The sequence below is a fragment of the Marmota monax genome, unplaced genomic scaffold (genome assembly GCF_021218885.2).
Source record: "Marmota monax isolate L192 unplaced genomic scaffold, Marmota_monax_Labrador192_F-V1.1 WCK01_AAM20220418_F8-fsc00099, whole genome shotgun sequence".
In the NCBI taxonomy this organism is placed as follows: domain Eukaryota; kingdom Metazoa; phylum Chordata; class Mammalia; order Rodentia; family Sciuridae; genus Marmota; species Marmota monax.
The window spans coordinates 4,346,582-4,359,886 of record NW_026692126.1 but is presented as its reverse complement, the minus strand read 5'-3'; the positions used below and the strand labels follow the sequence as shown (position 1 = coordinate 4,359,886).

Below are 13,305 nucleotides of genomic sequence, written 5' to 3'. Positions count from 1 at the left end.
TTCTGCTACTGTCACGGAGCATTCAGTTAGTTCTTAGCCTAAATTGGTACTATTATTCCAACTATGATGATTTCTTACTAATCATAAAAGTGAGAGCCACCTTATCATCATCTCTCTTATCAGCCTTATTTGAAGATGAGGAAAGTAAGGGATGGAGATGTTGTCCGATTCGCCCAAGCCCTCTGTTTTTAGAGGGCAGCATTGACCCAGGTAGCGTCTTGTCTCAGGTTTCTTCTACCTCTCACCTCATGGCCTTCCGCCTGCTGTTGAATCATCTAGCCCAGTTGTCTCTGTGGAAGTCCTATTATAGGTTAAGTATCCTTTATATGAAATGCTTGGAAACAGGAATCATTTAGATTTCAGTTTTTTTTTTAAGATTTTGGTATATTTGCATATTCTTAATGAGATGTCTTGGGGCTAGGACCCCCGTCTAAACAGGAAATTCATTGGTTTCATACATACATAGCCTGAAGGTTATTTTATACAGTATTTTTAGTGACTTTTTGGTTTGGCTGCAACTCATCATGTACACATTCCATTAATGGTGTCACTTGGAATTCAAAGGATTTCAGATTTTGGAGCATTTCAGACTTTAGATTTTTGGACTAGGGATACTCAATCCTATATAAACAGCTTGTCCTGTCTTCCAGCCCTGGTACTGAACTTTTCTTTCCCACATTTGGAGTTCTTAGGACAGATGCTCGCCCACGGATGGATACAGACGGAGGACAGTTTGGTGGTTGATGCACGAGATTCCTAGAACACACTTTAACTGTGGCTTTTTCATGCATAGTTGACTATCTATAAACTGATTGACACCTTTGGGGGTCATCTTTCCACTGACTCATAATTTTTCTCACTCTTGAAAAAGGTTTCTGTACACCTAGTATTCTCTAGTTAAACCTGAAAATTCAACTCATCATATTTACACAATAAAAAAAAAATCCATTCTGCCTTGTTTTTAATTGCAAATTCTACTCAAGGGACTAGTTCTCCTGCTTAGGAGGCAGCCCCGTGCCTTCTCCTAGAGAAGCAAGTGCAGTCAATTATGGTAATGAAATGTCAATAAATATAAAAATTTAATACAGTCTGCTCTGGGTGAGTGGCAGATGAGGACTTGCCTCCCAGACAAATTTGCTGCTGCTGCAAATATTAAATGCACCTAAAAGAGTATCTGGTTGCCTGAGAGCTCTTCAGGAAAACAAGGACTGGAACTGCAGGTACCAACTGGGCTTTCCCATTATGCTGTAAACGAAGCAGCACAGCCAGTACTTCCACTGACAGCCAGCCCAACATCTTAACTTATTATAAATGGAGCTTCGCATGTCCCCATGAATAATCTAAGATCGGTGCCTTGCCGTGCTTTTCTTTTTAACGAAATGGGGAATATGCTATTTCTATTTTGTTTTCCAGACGAGGGAATTATTCTTGCAAATAAGGTCACTGCTGTCTTTAGAGAGAGAGATGTATTCATTTGACGGCATCTAATGTGATCACCTGAAACTAGCAGGTTTATGTCATAGCTTTTAAGGAAGCAGCATGCTGGAATACTTTAAATGTGATTTTATTATTATCATTACTATCATTATTATTATTTTGTTATCCACAAGCAATCTTGAACTAGGATTATGTTCAAATGTGGTCTTAAAATACAGAGAGAATGTGAGTCAGCCTATATTTTCCTCATGTACTGGTCATTGTCATGGTGTACAGATAGAAAGCTGTATGTACAGTATATTTTTTTTTCTTTCAACTTGAGTTAAAATATTTTCTGCGACAATATAACTTTATAAGAGAAAGAAGGTATATACACTTGTAAAATGCAGGCTATCAAAACCTGTTTCCTACAAAGCTCATCAGCGTGATTAGATGTAACAGATAAATTGCAATTCATTTTATGATAATAGGCCGTGTCTCAAGCTACCTTCAAGGGGAAAGCCCTCTCTGGTATAAGTGTGTGTTGCAGTCTGATTTTACCCACGATGCTTAACAATCTCAAGTGAAATGTGCATTTTTGATCCTAACATTCATGAAAACTGTGTTGCAGGTGGACTATTCTATAATTGCATCACAAGCCGGGGCCACCCTCAACAACCTCATGAGTCACGCACAGGAGCTAGTGGCAAAACTTCGCTCCCTACAGTTTGATCAGCGAGAGTTTGTGTGTCTGAAATTCTTGGTGCTCTTTAGTTTGGGTAAGCAATCCTTTTCTCATGCTGAACCACCAAATATCACTCAATGGTGCCCAATGCCAAGTCAATATGTTTTTCTAACACTAAGATGATGCCTTTCCATTCAAATCATGAAATCTTCCTACATGAATATATATATATATAGCCACAAAAATATATATTTCTACTTGATTCCTCACCCTTTACTGAGAGGAGCAGAGATGCTAGTCAAAGCCACAACAGAAGGCAAAGATGTGTGGTCTCAGATTTTTGCCATCTTCCTGCTGTTGAGCAATCCATGTGCCTTTCCTTTTGGCTCGCTACCTATTGCATCTTTTATTCTTCTAACATGTGGATAGTAATTAAAAGCCTGTTTTTTTTAAATTTCTATCAGGATTAACGAGAGCATGTTTATAACCAGATGCTGCACTATGCAAGCATAAAGGATGACAGTTGTCAAGGGGAAAGATGCTTCTTTAGAAAGCTTTAGAGAAGAAAGATAACTAAGCAAGACAGATTAGCTAAATCAAGGTTCTCAGTGAGCCAGTTGAGAAAAATCACCACTGCTTGGAATAAAAAAAGGATTAAGGAGATGGATTTTTATTGACTTCAAAGGAACAGATTTTTCTGCCTGTCCCTTACTTGATTTCTGTATTTTGTTGGCTTAATAAAGCCAACTTAAATAAACTTTTTGCCAAATCCATTTATTCTTCCCTGACAGACGGCTGAGGGAGGCAACTTCCCTCGAATAAAAAGAAAAAAAAATGCTGAAATCAGATTTACCAACATGTGTTTTTTCTTTAGTCTTCAGTTATAAGATAGTTGTGAATTCATATCCCAAGAAATAAAACAATAAAACACACTGCGAGGTAAAACAGATGTGTCTGCTCTCCAAATTGGGCACTTTAGTCTTAAAATGCCTCTTGACAGCATCGCACAACTGTTGCTAATAAAGGAAGAGTTGGAAGTAATGGAACCAGAGTTAATTTTTCACATGTAGTCGGCACTTAAAATACAAAGAGCATTTTCACATTTGGGAAAGTGCGATAAATATAGTGTATAGAAATGTTATTGAAAATTTAAAAAGACAACAGAATTTTATAGATGTCATATTCAAAGGTTTATAATGCCAAGGCTGGACCCTGTGTGGTTTCTTTATTAACCACAATAAAGAGGAACATTCCAGTCAAGGAAGTTTGCGTCTGTCACCCCAGAGCAGTTTTTAGACAGTCAGGAGATAGCACGAGTCTGCTTGCTGTCATCTCCCATATTATTCAGTTTTATGACAAGATCTCAGTCTTTTCAACTAGTACATTTGATCAGTCATTAAATAGAAACTGGGGTAATACTTGAGTAAGAAATCTTATGGCGTCTCAGTGATAAAATATTTAGAAAGAGTCCTCTCACTTCAGTGGTATTTAAAATTAGTGGGGGAACTGCATTACATTTGATGATGTGCACATGAACCATGATCCACCTTTTATTCTCAACCCGTTTATCTTGCCTTATAATCATTTTTCAAAGTTACTATATTCTCTGCCTGTCGATAGGGAATGGGGAGTGAGTCTAAAAGGCTCTCAACCTGTGTACCTTACAAATTATCTTCTTGAACCTCATCACATCCTCCTTCCTTGTTTGAGCATGCTGTTAGGGGGCACAGGTGTAGGGCACCAGGGAGCCACCAGCTAAGGTGTGCTAAAACCCTAGTGATTCGTGTAAGGAAGACAGGATAGCATGGGTTTCAGGTCGAGGTAAATTAAGTTTGGGCCAAGAATTCATTTTTAAAGAAAGAGGAAAAGTGGAACTAATTGTAAAATACAGGTGGCTTTTAATTTATGAGTGGAAAACCTTTATTTCAACTTTATTGACTTATATATAGATAATCAGCCTTTAGATTCCCAGGCTTCCCTCCAGACACCTATTCTACCTATGACTGAGAATGAAATCATATAGGGTCACACATGAAAGCCCAGTCCAAGTCCAAAGCCAGGTATCTGCTGACCCAAACCCTTATAAGTCTTGAGCCCCCTAAGCCTGAAGCCAGATAAGTTCTAGTCCCAGCGCAACCTTGAGCTTCCTTCCTGCTGAAGAAAAATAAGGATTTGGAGGGATGATTAGAAGCCAGAGACACTGTAGAAAGAGGGCTACAGCAATATTCTCATGTAAGAGATGAAATAGCCATTTCTTTATTGTTGCATTATAGTCGTACATAATGGTGGGATCCGTTATTACACATGATGTTGGCCATATCATTCCCCAGTATTTTCCCCTTCCCTTCCCTCCCCCTCTCCCTGGTCCGTTTTCTCTACTGATCAACCTTTGATTTTCCTGAGATGCCCCCCACCCACTTTTGGTTTTGTTTGTCCTTTCTAGCTTCCACTTATAAGGAGGAAAAATATTGCTTGACATTTTATAAGTTTGTGTGTTATAGCACTTAATGTTCTCTCTCACCCATTTTTCTGCAAATGACATAATTTTGTCCTTCTTTATGGCTGAATAAAACAACGTTTTACATATATCACATTTTGAAGTAGCCTTTTCCAGATTGATTTGGTGAGAAGCGGTAGGATGTGATCCTGAGTAGGTGCAGTGTTCTAAGACCAAAAGAACAGTCAACTTGAAAATGTGAAGGCGAAAGAGAAGAAGATGAGTTGGGCGAGCCAGGCATAGTGGGGCATGTCTGTAACGCCAGCTACTGGGGAGGCTAAGACAGGAGAATTGCAAAGCCAGGACTAAGCCTGCCTGGGCTACTTAGTCAGACCCTATCTCAAAATTTAAACAGGGCTGGGGATGCAGCTCAGTGGTAGAGCACGCACCTAGTGTGTGCAAGGCCTTGAGTTCAGTCCCCAGTGCTGTAAAAAGATGAGTTGGGGGAACAATTAACAGATGAATATGGTATAAGGAAGGAGCAAATGCAGCTAGAGAGGTAAGCCAGAGGCTGGCACAGAAGAGCAGACTCCAGACACATTCAGCAAATTCCCATTGAGCCATATCCATGTGCCAGACATTGAGGTAGCCACTGGGGTATAGTGTCAGCAAAAGTAGGTGTCATGGCTTTTATTCTGTAGGCAACTGGGAAGCAATGCAGAGCTGTTAAAACAGGGGTGAGGTGTGTAGTTTGGGTTGATTTGATTTTCTTATAGCCATGTGGAAAGAGGTGGTTTTACCCCCGGGGGTGGAAAGGAGATCACGGGTATAAACCAGTTATAAGTTGTCAGAGGTCATGACAGAGTTTAAATAAAGAGGACTAGGGTAAGTCTTGAATTTCTGGGTGTTTAGTCCCAAGAATCAGTAGCTGATCATAGATGTAATACATTCTTAAAATCTTGCTAAGTTACCCTATTTTGTTGCCAAACTATGAGATAATATATTTTGCACCCATTGATAACTTGGCAGAAAAGGAAATATTCTAAGTTGGCCAGTTAAAATTGATGACCCAAGAAAAGCCAAAATAAAAATTTTAATGTTCATACTACCACCTTCTTCTAACAAGGAATCAAAGTGAATGATGAAAGTAAATTGACTGACTGTCACCCATCAGTGTAGAAATAAATCCTACAGAGTAAGTATAGGTGTTCACGAGCCTCGGTATCATGGATGCATTTTAGATGAGTAGAAATCCTATGAAATATTACCTTCTCAAGACAAGGACAGAAATGGAAAGTGGTCACTAGGTTTTTACCTGTGGTATCCTGAACAATGTCATTACATGTTGAAGCCTATCAGGAATATTAATATAGCTTGGGTCCTCAAAGCAATAAGTGCCCAGAATTGTCAACTAAGTTGTTAGTCTGGCCTATAGAGTCCCCTAGCCTGGAGATTCAGTGGCTGGACATTATGACTTTTGTTGTATCCCAGGTGGCAAAAGAAAGAAATAGAAACGTATGATATCCTATTTCCCTTAGTGAGTATCCTTGAATGGTTGTAAACTATTCTCTTTGAAATACTTTTATAAGCACTTTTTATGTTTAGCAGAGTTACAGAGACTGTTATTCTCTTCAAGGGTATTTACCAAACCTCAAAACTGGGTAATATTTACTTCAAGTCTCTTTTGCTACTGGAAGGGTCTGTTCTGCTTTGTAAATGTTTCTGTGCTCCATTGCTTTAGACTGAGGTCCCACTGAGGTTAGAAATTGTCCTTCATGTTTTCCTTGTACACCAGGTTTCTAGAATATTCCTTGGTACATAGAAGGACCTAAAAAATATTTACTGATATGATACATGAATAAATAGACTTATTTAAACTCAGAGCAAAGCCTTTACCAAAATATTTGTGATTGATAATAGGAGATTAATTTAGTCAAAAAGTCACAGCTCAAGTGCAGGTTAGTTCTCTGACACAAGTTTTTTCAGAGAGCTCTCTAAAAAATGTCTTCTCAAAATTAAATCATTTCTGCTTTTTCCAGGTTAGGAGAGCAGATGTTTATTCATAAGCTCTTTTTGAAAAGCTAACTTTAGAAAGAAAGAATGTGAATGACGAAAGGTAGCTATGTATGGCATGCATTTCTGTGGCAAGCAAATGCAAGACCAGAAACTTTCAGCCCCTGCTAAGGAAAGGTGGTCAAGGCACAGTGTACAATTTCTCCACGGCATTAACAAGAGCCCTGTTTCCAGTAAACCTCATGGAGAAAATCGTATCTTTGTTCATCATAGTAGTCCTTTGCTTCATACCAAATTTTGATAATCTGGTTGTGGCCTTTGATTGTACCATCACATGACCTCAGCCAATGTCCCACGGAAGACAGTTTGTGCTCATCTCAGAGAACCACTCTAAAGATCCTGGCAGAAAGGCTATCTGCTGTTGGATGCCCTTACTTGCCTGCTACCTGAGCCCTTTCTAAGGAGAATCACTGGATAGGCAAAGAGCACCAATCACTGGATATGCAATGTAAGCGCCCTGCTGAGAGCTGTTTGCTTCCTCCCCAGGTCTGTTTTGGGCTAGTTTCAGACCACAACACCTCCATGTTGAAGGAGTTAGGCCCATTATCTTAAATAGAAATGGCAGCCGAGCTATTGCTACAGTGTTCCAGAATAAGCAGTATTTGTGTGACTTGATCAACAAGTTAGAAAGGGTTTTAAAATGGACCCGAAGGTTTTGAAAAAACCTTTAAAATCATATTTGGGATGAGAAAAAAATGAAGTATTGAAGGGCAAAGCAGAACATTTTTTTTACCTTGTCTGTTATGGCTCCTTCTAACTACCCAAGTCTAGCACTAAACAAAGGGGGGCTGTGTGGTGAGGCACAGGCCTTTTATCTATCAAATTCATAAACTCTGAGCTCCGTGAGCACAGTGTATGTTTTACTCCTTGAATACTACCTGACAGCTATGGGTTTTTAATAAATATTTATTGCAGTCATGAATGAATGTATGTTTTTCCTCCCAACTTCCAGGTTAAAAAGAAAATTGTAATGGGAAACACAAAAATAGTAAAAAAAATAAATAAATAAAACAAAATTTCAAGACAGAAACGCTAGAAAATAGATCCCATGTATAAATATTAGAGGATTTGGCATTTTTTTATGTTAGCAAGAATATAAGTGTTCACATTACAAAGGGGGTTATTATAAGGCAGATGGAAATTAGAAAGTCTTTTTCCTTTACAAGGAAAATAATAAATGAAATTAATCACTAATGATTCGCATATAGGGCCTATTTGAAACTGTGGCATTAAGCATGTCAGATATCCAAATGAGCCATAGAAGGAAATGCCCTGTCCTTCAAAAGTGTTAACAATAAAATATCTTCATGTGAGTAAATCATTTAGTTTTTCCCTGACAGAAGGGACATACGAGACTCTCGCTGATTCTGTAGCTAAACAAACAAAACCAGATGGTTTTACTCAACATTTTAACCTCAGCCAGGTCTAGAACCAACAACCCCAAGTGTCCCCAGCATTTTTCTGCTCCTACACAGTGTCCTCTTCAGAGACATCGAACTCATCAATCAATATTTTAAAAATACTACATACTTACTCAGGCACCATTTATATGAGCAAAATGATGCAGGAAATCAGGATGATCATCTGAAGAATGTGGACCAAGAAGAAAACCACTTTTGGGGTAAAAGCATAATAAGTAGGGCCAGTCCTCCATATCCTGGGCAGAAATTGGTGTCAGTACTACCTGCCCCATACCAAAATCTAAAGATGCTTAAATTCCCTATATAACATGAAGTAGTATATAACCTAACCAGGATACTTTAAACCATTCCTAGAATTACTTAAAATACCTAACACAATGTCAATTATTAGTATTAGTAAATAGTTTTGATACTGTATCATTAGGGACTAATGACAGGAGAAAAGTATATAAATGTTCAATACAGATGCAGTTCCTCCATGCCCAGGAGATGTGTTACCCTTGGATAAAAGGGATGAGCATAATTACATAGCTTTGAATTCCCTTGGTTTCTAAATATATCATAGTTTTTTTGTCTGTTTTTATCTCTGTGTGAATTCTTGATTTCACACATCAGTATGCTTGTTAGAAAGCTCTTGCCTTAAAGTCTCTCAAGACTCTTTCTTCTATTATTGTTGCCTCTTAGGGTTTTGTATTTCTTTGGACCAATCAGCAGGCCTTAAGAAAGCAAAATGATCATAAGTTCTCATTACTTATATGTCTATTTTAGCATCCATTTAAATTTTTTGAACAAGGTTAGCTTTTTGCTTATAATCTTCCCTTTTGGAGGGCATGGCTATAATAAACCTTAAAGTTGAGGGGTAAAAAAGAAAGAAAAAGTATAGCTAAGCATATCTCTATCAGATTCATGTGGATGAAGTTCCTTAGGAAGGGATGGGATGTAGGGAGGTGAGTGGATTTGTAGATTCTGTGCTCATGTATAAGAGCCTTCTATTTCCCAAAGGGTTTGATCATAATCTGCTCATGTATTATGATGTTGACATTGTTAATAGTAAACAAAATTGTACCATCTTTGTTAGTTGAACAATGTGATTGATGTAGCCTTTGGGGTGAGAAAATTCATCTGCACTGGTTAGCTTTCAAATAGCCTTTATTTTCTGATATGGTAGATGTTTTTTCCTTCTTTGAGTTTTGTTTAGTAATTTTTCTTCTTTGACATTTAAAATAAAAAAAACCTAGTAGTTGTTCTCTCCTTTACCACAGTATACATTCATCCTCTGGCTTTCAGTAGCAGACACAGTGAAGTTTCACTGCTGAAACTTTCCACAGAGCAGTTGGTGAAGCAGGATGCCAACAGGTGCCCACCTCAGTCAGGGCTTCTGGGCAGATTGAAGACTCCAGCACAAGCTGTCATGTATAGGAATCTCATTACTGTCAAGAGTATATATAAAAGCATGTATATATGCATGCTTCATTTGCAAAGTCAAGGCATTGTAAATGGGCAAAGAATTACAGAGCGATTATTGATTCCCTATCTCACTTAACAAGAGGTAACAGGGACTTTTAGAAATAGTAAACCTCAAAATCATGAAGTGTACTATACAAAAGATTCCTATTTAACATATCCTGGAAAACCATGCAGAGCCCCTTGCCTGCTGTGATTCTTGTCTTTAAGGGAGGACCCTTCCCTTTAGCTAGACTAGACAAGCTGGTGTGTGCTCTCCTATGAGAAGAAAACACTTCACTGTGTGCAGCTTCTTATCCAGTCTGCTCAGTGTTTTGCTACCCCTCAGAAGGATGCCCTGATAGCGGGACATTGAAGCCCAAACTGGTAGTTTGAATTGCAATTCCATTTCCTAATCCTAGACCAGATGTCAATGAAGCATCAGAGTGTTGGTCATCAAGAGGGTTTTCTGCTACCTCTTGTGCAGAGGATGGGCCATTTGTGGGGTAGTTCCAGCCTGGGCCATGCTCTGGAACCCTGCATTCTGTCCTTCCTAGGCAGTAATCCCTGGGGGCACTGCATGTGGGGATGCAGTCCAGGAGCCCCCTCTCCTTAGCACTTCAGCAGTGGCCTGGAAATATCCTAGCCGTGACTTTGGAGAAGGAATGCACACTTATTATAAGTCTTGCAACTTGTTCAGTTTGTGGGAGTTGTTTTTATTTGTTTGTTTGTTTATTTTTTGGTGTTCCCCCTCCCCCATCAAACTAGAGGTCTTTCTGAGTCTAAGGAAAGTCACAGAAACAGAGAGAAGATTGCTTTTTCACAACATTAAATCCATTTATTAAAAGAGGTTGTCACCTGCTATAAATACAGCACTTCTAGAAAGTAAAGGAGGAATTCTGTTCTCACACCTTGGTGGACTGCCTTGATCCAGAAAAGCCGTAAAAGATCCTGAGGAATTTAAAACTAGTAAGCTCTTCTATTTGTGCATCACAATTTATGTCTGAATATTAACATTATCCTGAGACAAGAGGGACAATCCACATGTCAAAAAATTCTTGAACCTGATAAAAGGTGGTCTTGCAACAGCAAACCCCAATCTTCATGGTAATCGTCCTTCCTGAGGCCGGGCACAGGACTTGCTTTGTTTTAGCCTTTCTCCAAATTTAGCCCACAGGCACGCACACACCCACTGCCCAGGACTGGCTTACAGAGTCTGGTGATACTGTGTATTCGCCTCACATCTTGACCCCAGGGCTTTGCTTCAGTGGTTCCTCATGAAGTCAGATAAGCAAAAGAAACATCCTGGGGGTTTGTCTAACAATTAGCATGCAGCCTCAGTTTTTACCTTTTCATTTGTGATATTCTAATTTAGAAAAACACTCACTTGACACTTGTCAAGCTACCACGCATATCTTTATACTAATGCCTTGCTGGTCTGAGAGCAATGCTGGCAAATAAGCATTCTCTAAAATTGATGTAATCATTTGAAATTCAGAGAGGATTGATTAGCATTCAAGAGATGCCTCTGTTCAATATTTACACCATAGAGATTTGGCAGAAGCAAATAATGGCACATAAAGTTGATGCTTGTCTTAATTAAATGCAGTATAATAGGTGTTGTGTGGATTTCTTTTTTCTTTCGGTGAGCAAAGCAGTTTAGCAATGACCAGATATAATTCATTTTGGAGTTCTAAGTTTGAACGTAATCAATACGTATTTACAGCCATGGAAGAAGTGATTATCATTTGTTATCTGCTGGCACAAGAATATAATTGCCTAAATAGCATTTATTTAAGCATATTTCTGAATAGCTTATGTCTAAAAATATTTATTATATTTTAGTTATTAATACTAATACTGTCGCTTTGTTAACTGCTGCTGTTTAGTGAGATGATTTTTCAGAGACATATTGGCCCATCAGGTCAAGAAGTACCAGCATGGAAAGGAAGTGAGAGTGTCATTTGCTCTGGTTGACATTTCTCTTTGCTTTAGCTGTGGCAACTGCACTGTTAACATCTCAGAACAAAATGCCTATCTTAGTGCTGTGCAGCAGAGGACAGTGGATGACATGGCCAGCTCAGGTCCTGCACACCAGTGACCTCTGTTTAACCCAAACCTTCAGGTCTCTTCTAGAATGGAGCAAATCTGTCTCTGAGTCATTTGTGAAACCTTCCTCCCAATTCATTGGTAAACTGATGTGTCCAGTCTTGGTTTCTGCCTGTGTTTGGTTAAGAGTGTTAAATTCCAAACAGAGCCATCTAACGCAGGTAACAAGTACAAATATGAAAGTAAGAGGCCTTTAGTCATCTTGAAACACTCAATTGCACAAAACATATTGAACACCTACTATGCAAAACCATTGTATTGGGCAGCATAGGAATTGGTAACACAGCCTGTCCAAGAGAAAAAAACTCCTCCGTTTGATAAGAACTGTTCTTTGGACCCTGCAGGCAGTGTTCTGAATAAGGCACTGTGCACCAAGGGAATAGTCCAGAGCACGACCTGCCACCAGCAACATTGTGTGCACCTTTCCGTTTCCTTTCTCTTTCTTCTTTCCTCTGAAGCAATACATGTTCCATGCACATGTATTCCCTTTAGTGATATTTTATCAGTGAGAAGCCACTTGTGGATCCCCATGTTACACAAATCTCAGAGCTATCAGAGGCATGAAAAGAGTTGGGAAAACCATGTGTGTGGTCACCTCCTGGAGCCTCACCAGGGCACTGTTCCAAACTCAGATTTTGAACAGCAACTTCATCCTCAGTTCTAGAAAGACCCAATTCTAGAACATTAGCCTAGAAGAGAACCTGATGTGTCAAGAACCTGCAGTGTCGCCTGCACCTCTCATTTCTACATCACAAAACTGAGGCTAACAGAAGTTAAGTGACTTTGTACACAGTCACCTAGAGGCAGAATTTGAATTTGAATTTAAGTTACTAGACTCTTTGTGTAGGAAAGGAGCACAGATATAGATGAGAGTAATTATGGAAATAGTGCTTTTGCATTATTTGGGGTCAAAAAATTAGACCTTCATATTTCTTGGTTGTCCTTTTTAACTAAATCTAAAAAATTCATCATTGTGATGTGTGAAAGCGATTTCTCAGAAAAGATTGGAAGACACATTACATTTTTACTACATTGGGGCTCTACTGTGGGTGCTCAATTGTATGACCCTGAGTTTTGAAAGACAGCAGCATTATCTTAGTGGAATTCACCCAGCTTTTTACCTTATTAAGACTCTCCCAGCTTTGCATAGGTACATTAAACTCTATACCATCAATTATCGTCAGTGTGATAAGCTCACATCTGGATATTTCTGTCTAGATCCCTGGGGAAAATGACCACATCATAGTTGTGTATCATTTTATCCCATCTTAGATTTATATATATATATCTCCACTGACAGGACATCTGAAACAATCCTATCTTTCACTATTTATCCCTAAGAGAAAAATAAGTATTCTTAGATATTGCTAAAATCTGTGTACCTTTTTATTCCTCTTTCTTGTGGCAAAATCTATGTAACATGAAATTTACAATTGTATTACAGTTAAGTACATACCAGTTGTTGTACAACCAACCCCAATGGATATCTGAGAACTTCTTTCGTCTTCCAAAACTAAAATTCTGTGCCCATAAAATAGTAACTCTCCATTCCCCATCCCTCTACTTCCTTACCCAATATTCAGTTTTCTGTGTAGGAGTTTTTTTGTTTGTTTGTTTTGATGCTTTACTACTGATCTGCCTCCAGAGCCCTTTTATTTATTATTTTGAAACAGAGTCTACATTACTTAGACTGGCAACTTCTTGCCTCAGCCTACAAAGTC

General features: G+C 38.8%; 1 protein-coding gene across 9 annotated transcripts in view; it reads left to right on the top strand.

The window, feature by feature from the left end:
* Nr5a2 (nuclear receptor subfamily 5 group A member 2) overlaps positions 1-13,305 on the top strand; it is a 133,886-nt gene that overhangs the window by 84,787 nt on the left and 35,794 nt on the right. For all 9 annotated transcript variants that reach the window (XM_046464678.2, XM_046464654.2, XM_046464664.2 and 6 more), the window contains one exon: positions 2,048-2,195. In XM_046464678.2, the coding sequence (XP_046320634.1) occupies positions 2,048-2,195 (148 nt within the window). The remainder of the gene's footprint in view (positions 1-2,047; positions 2,196-13,305) is intronic.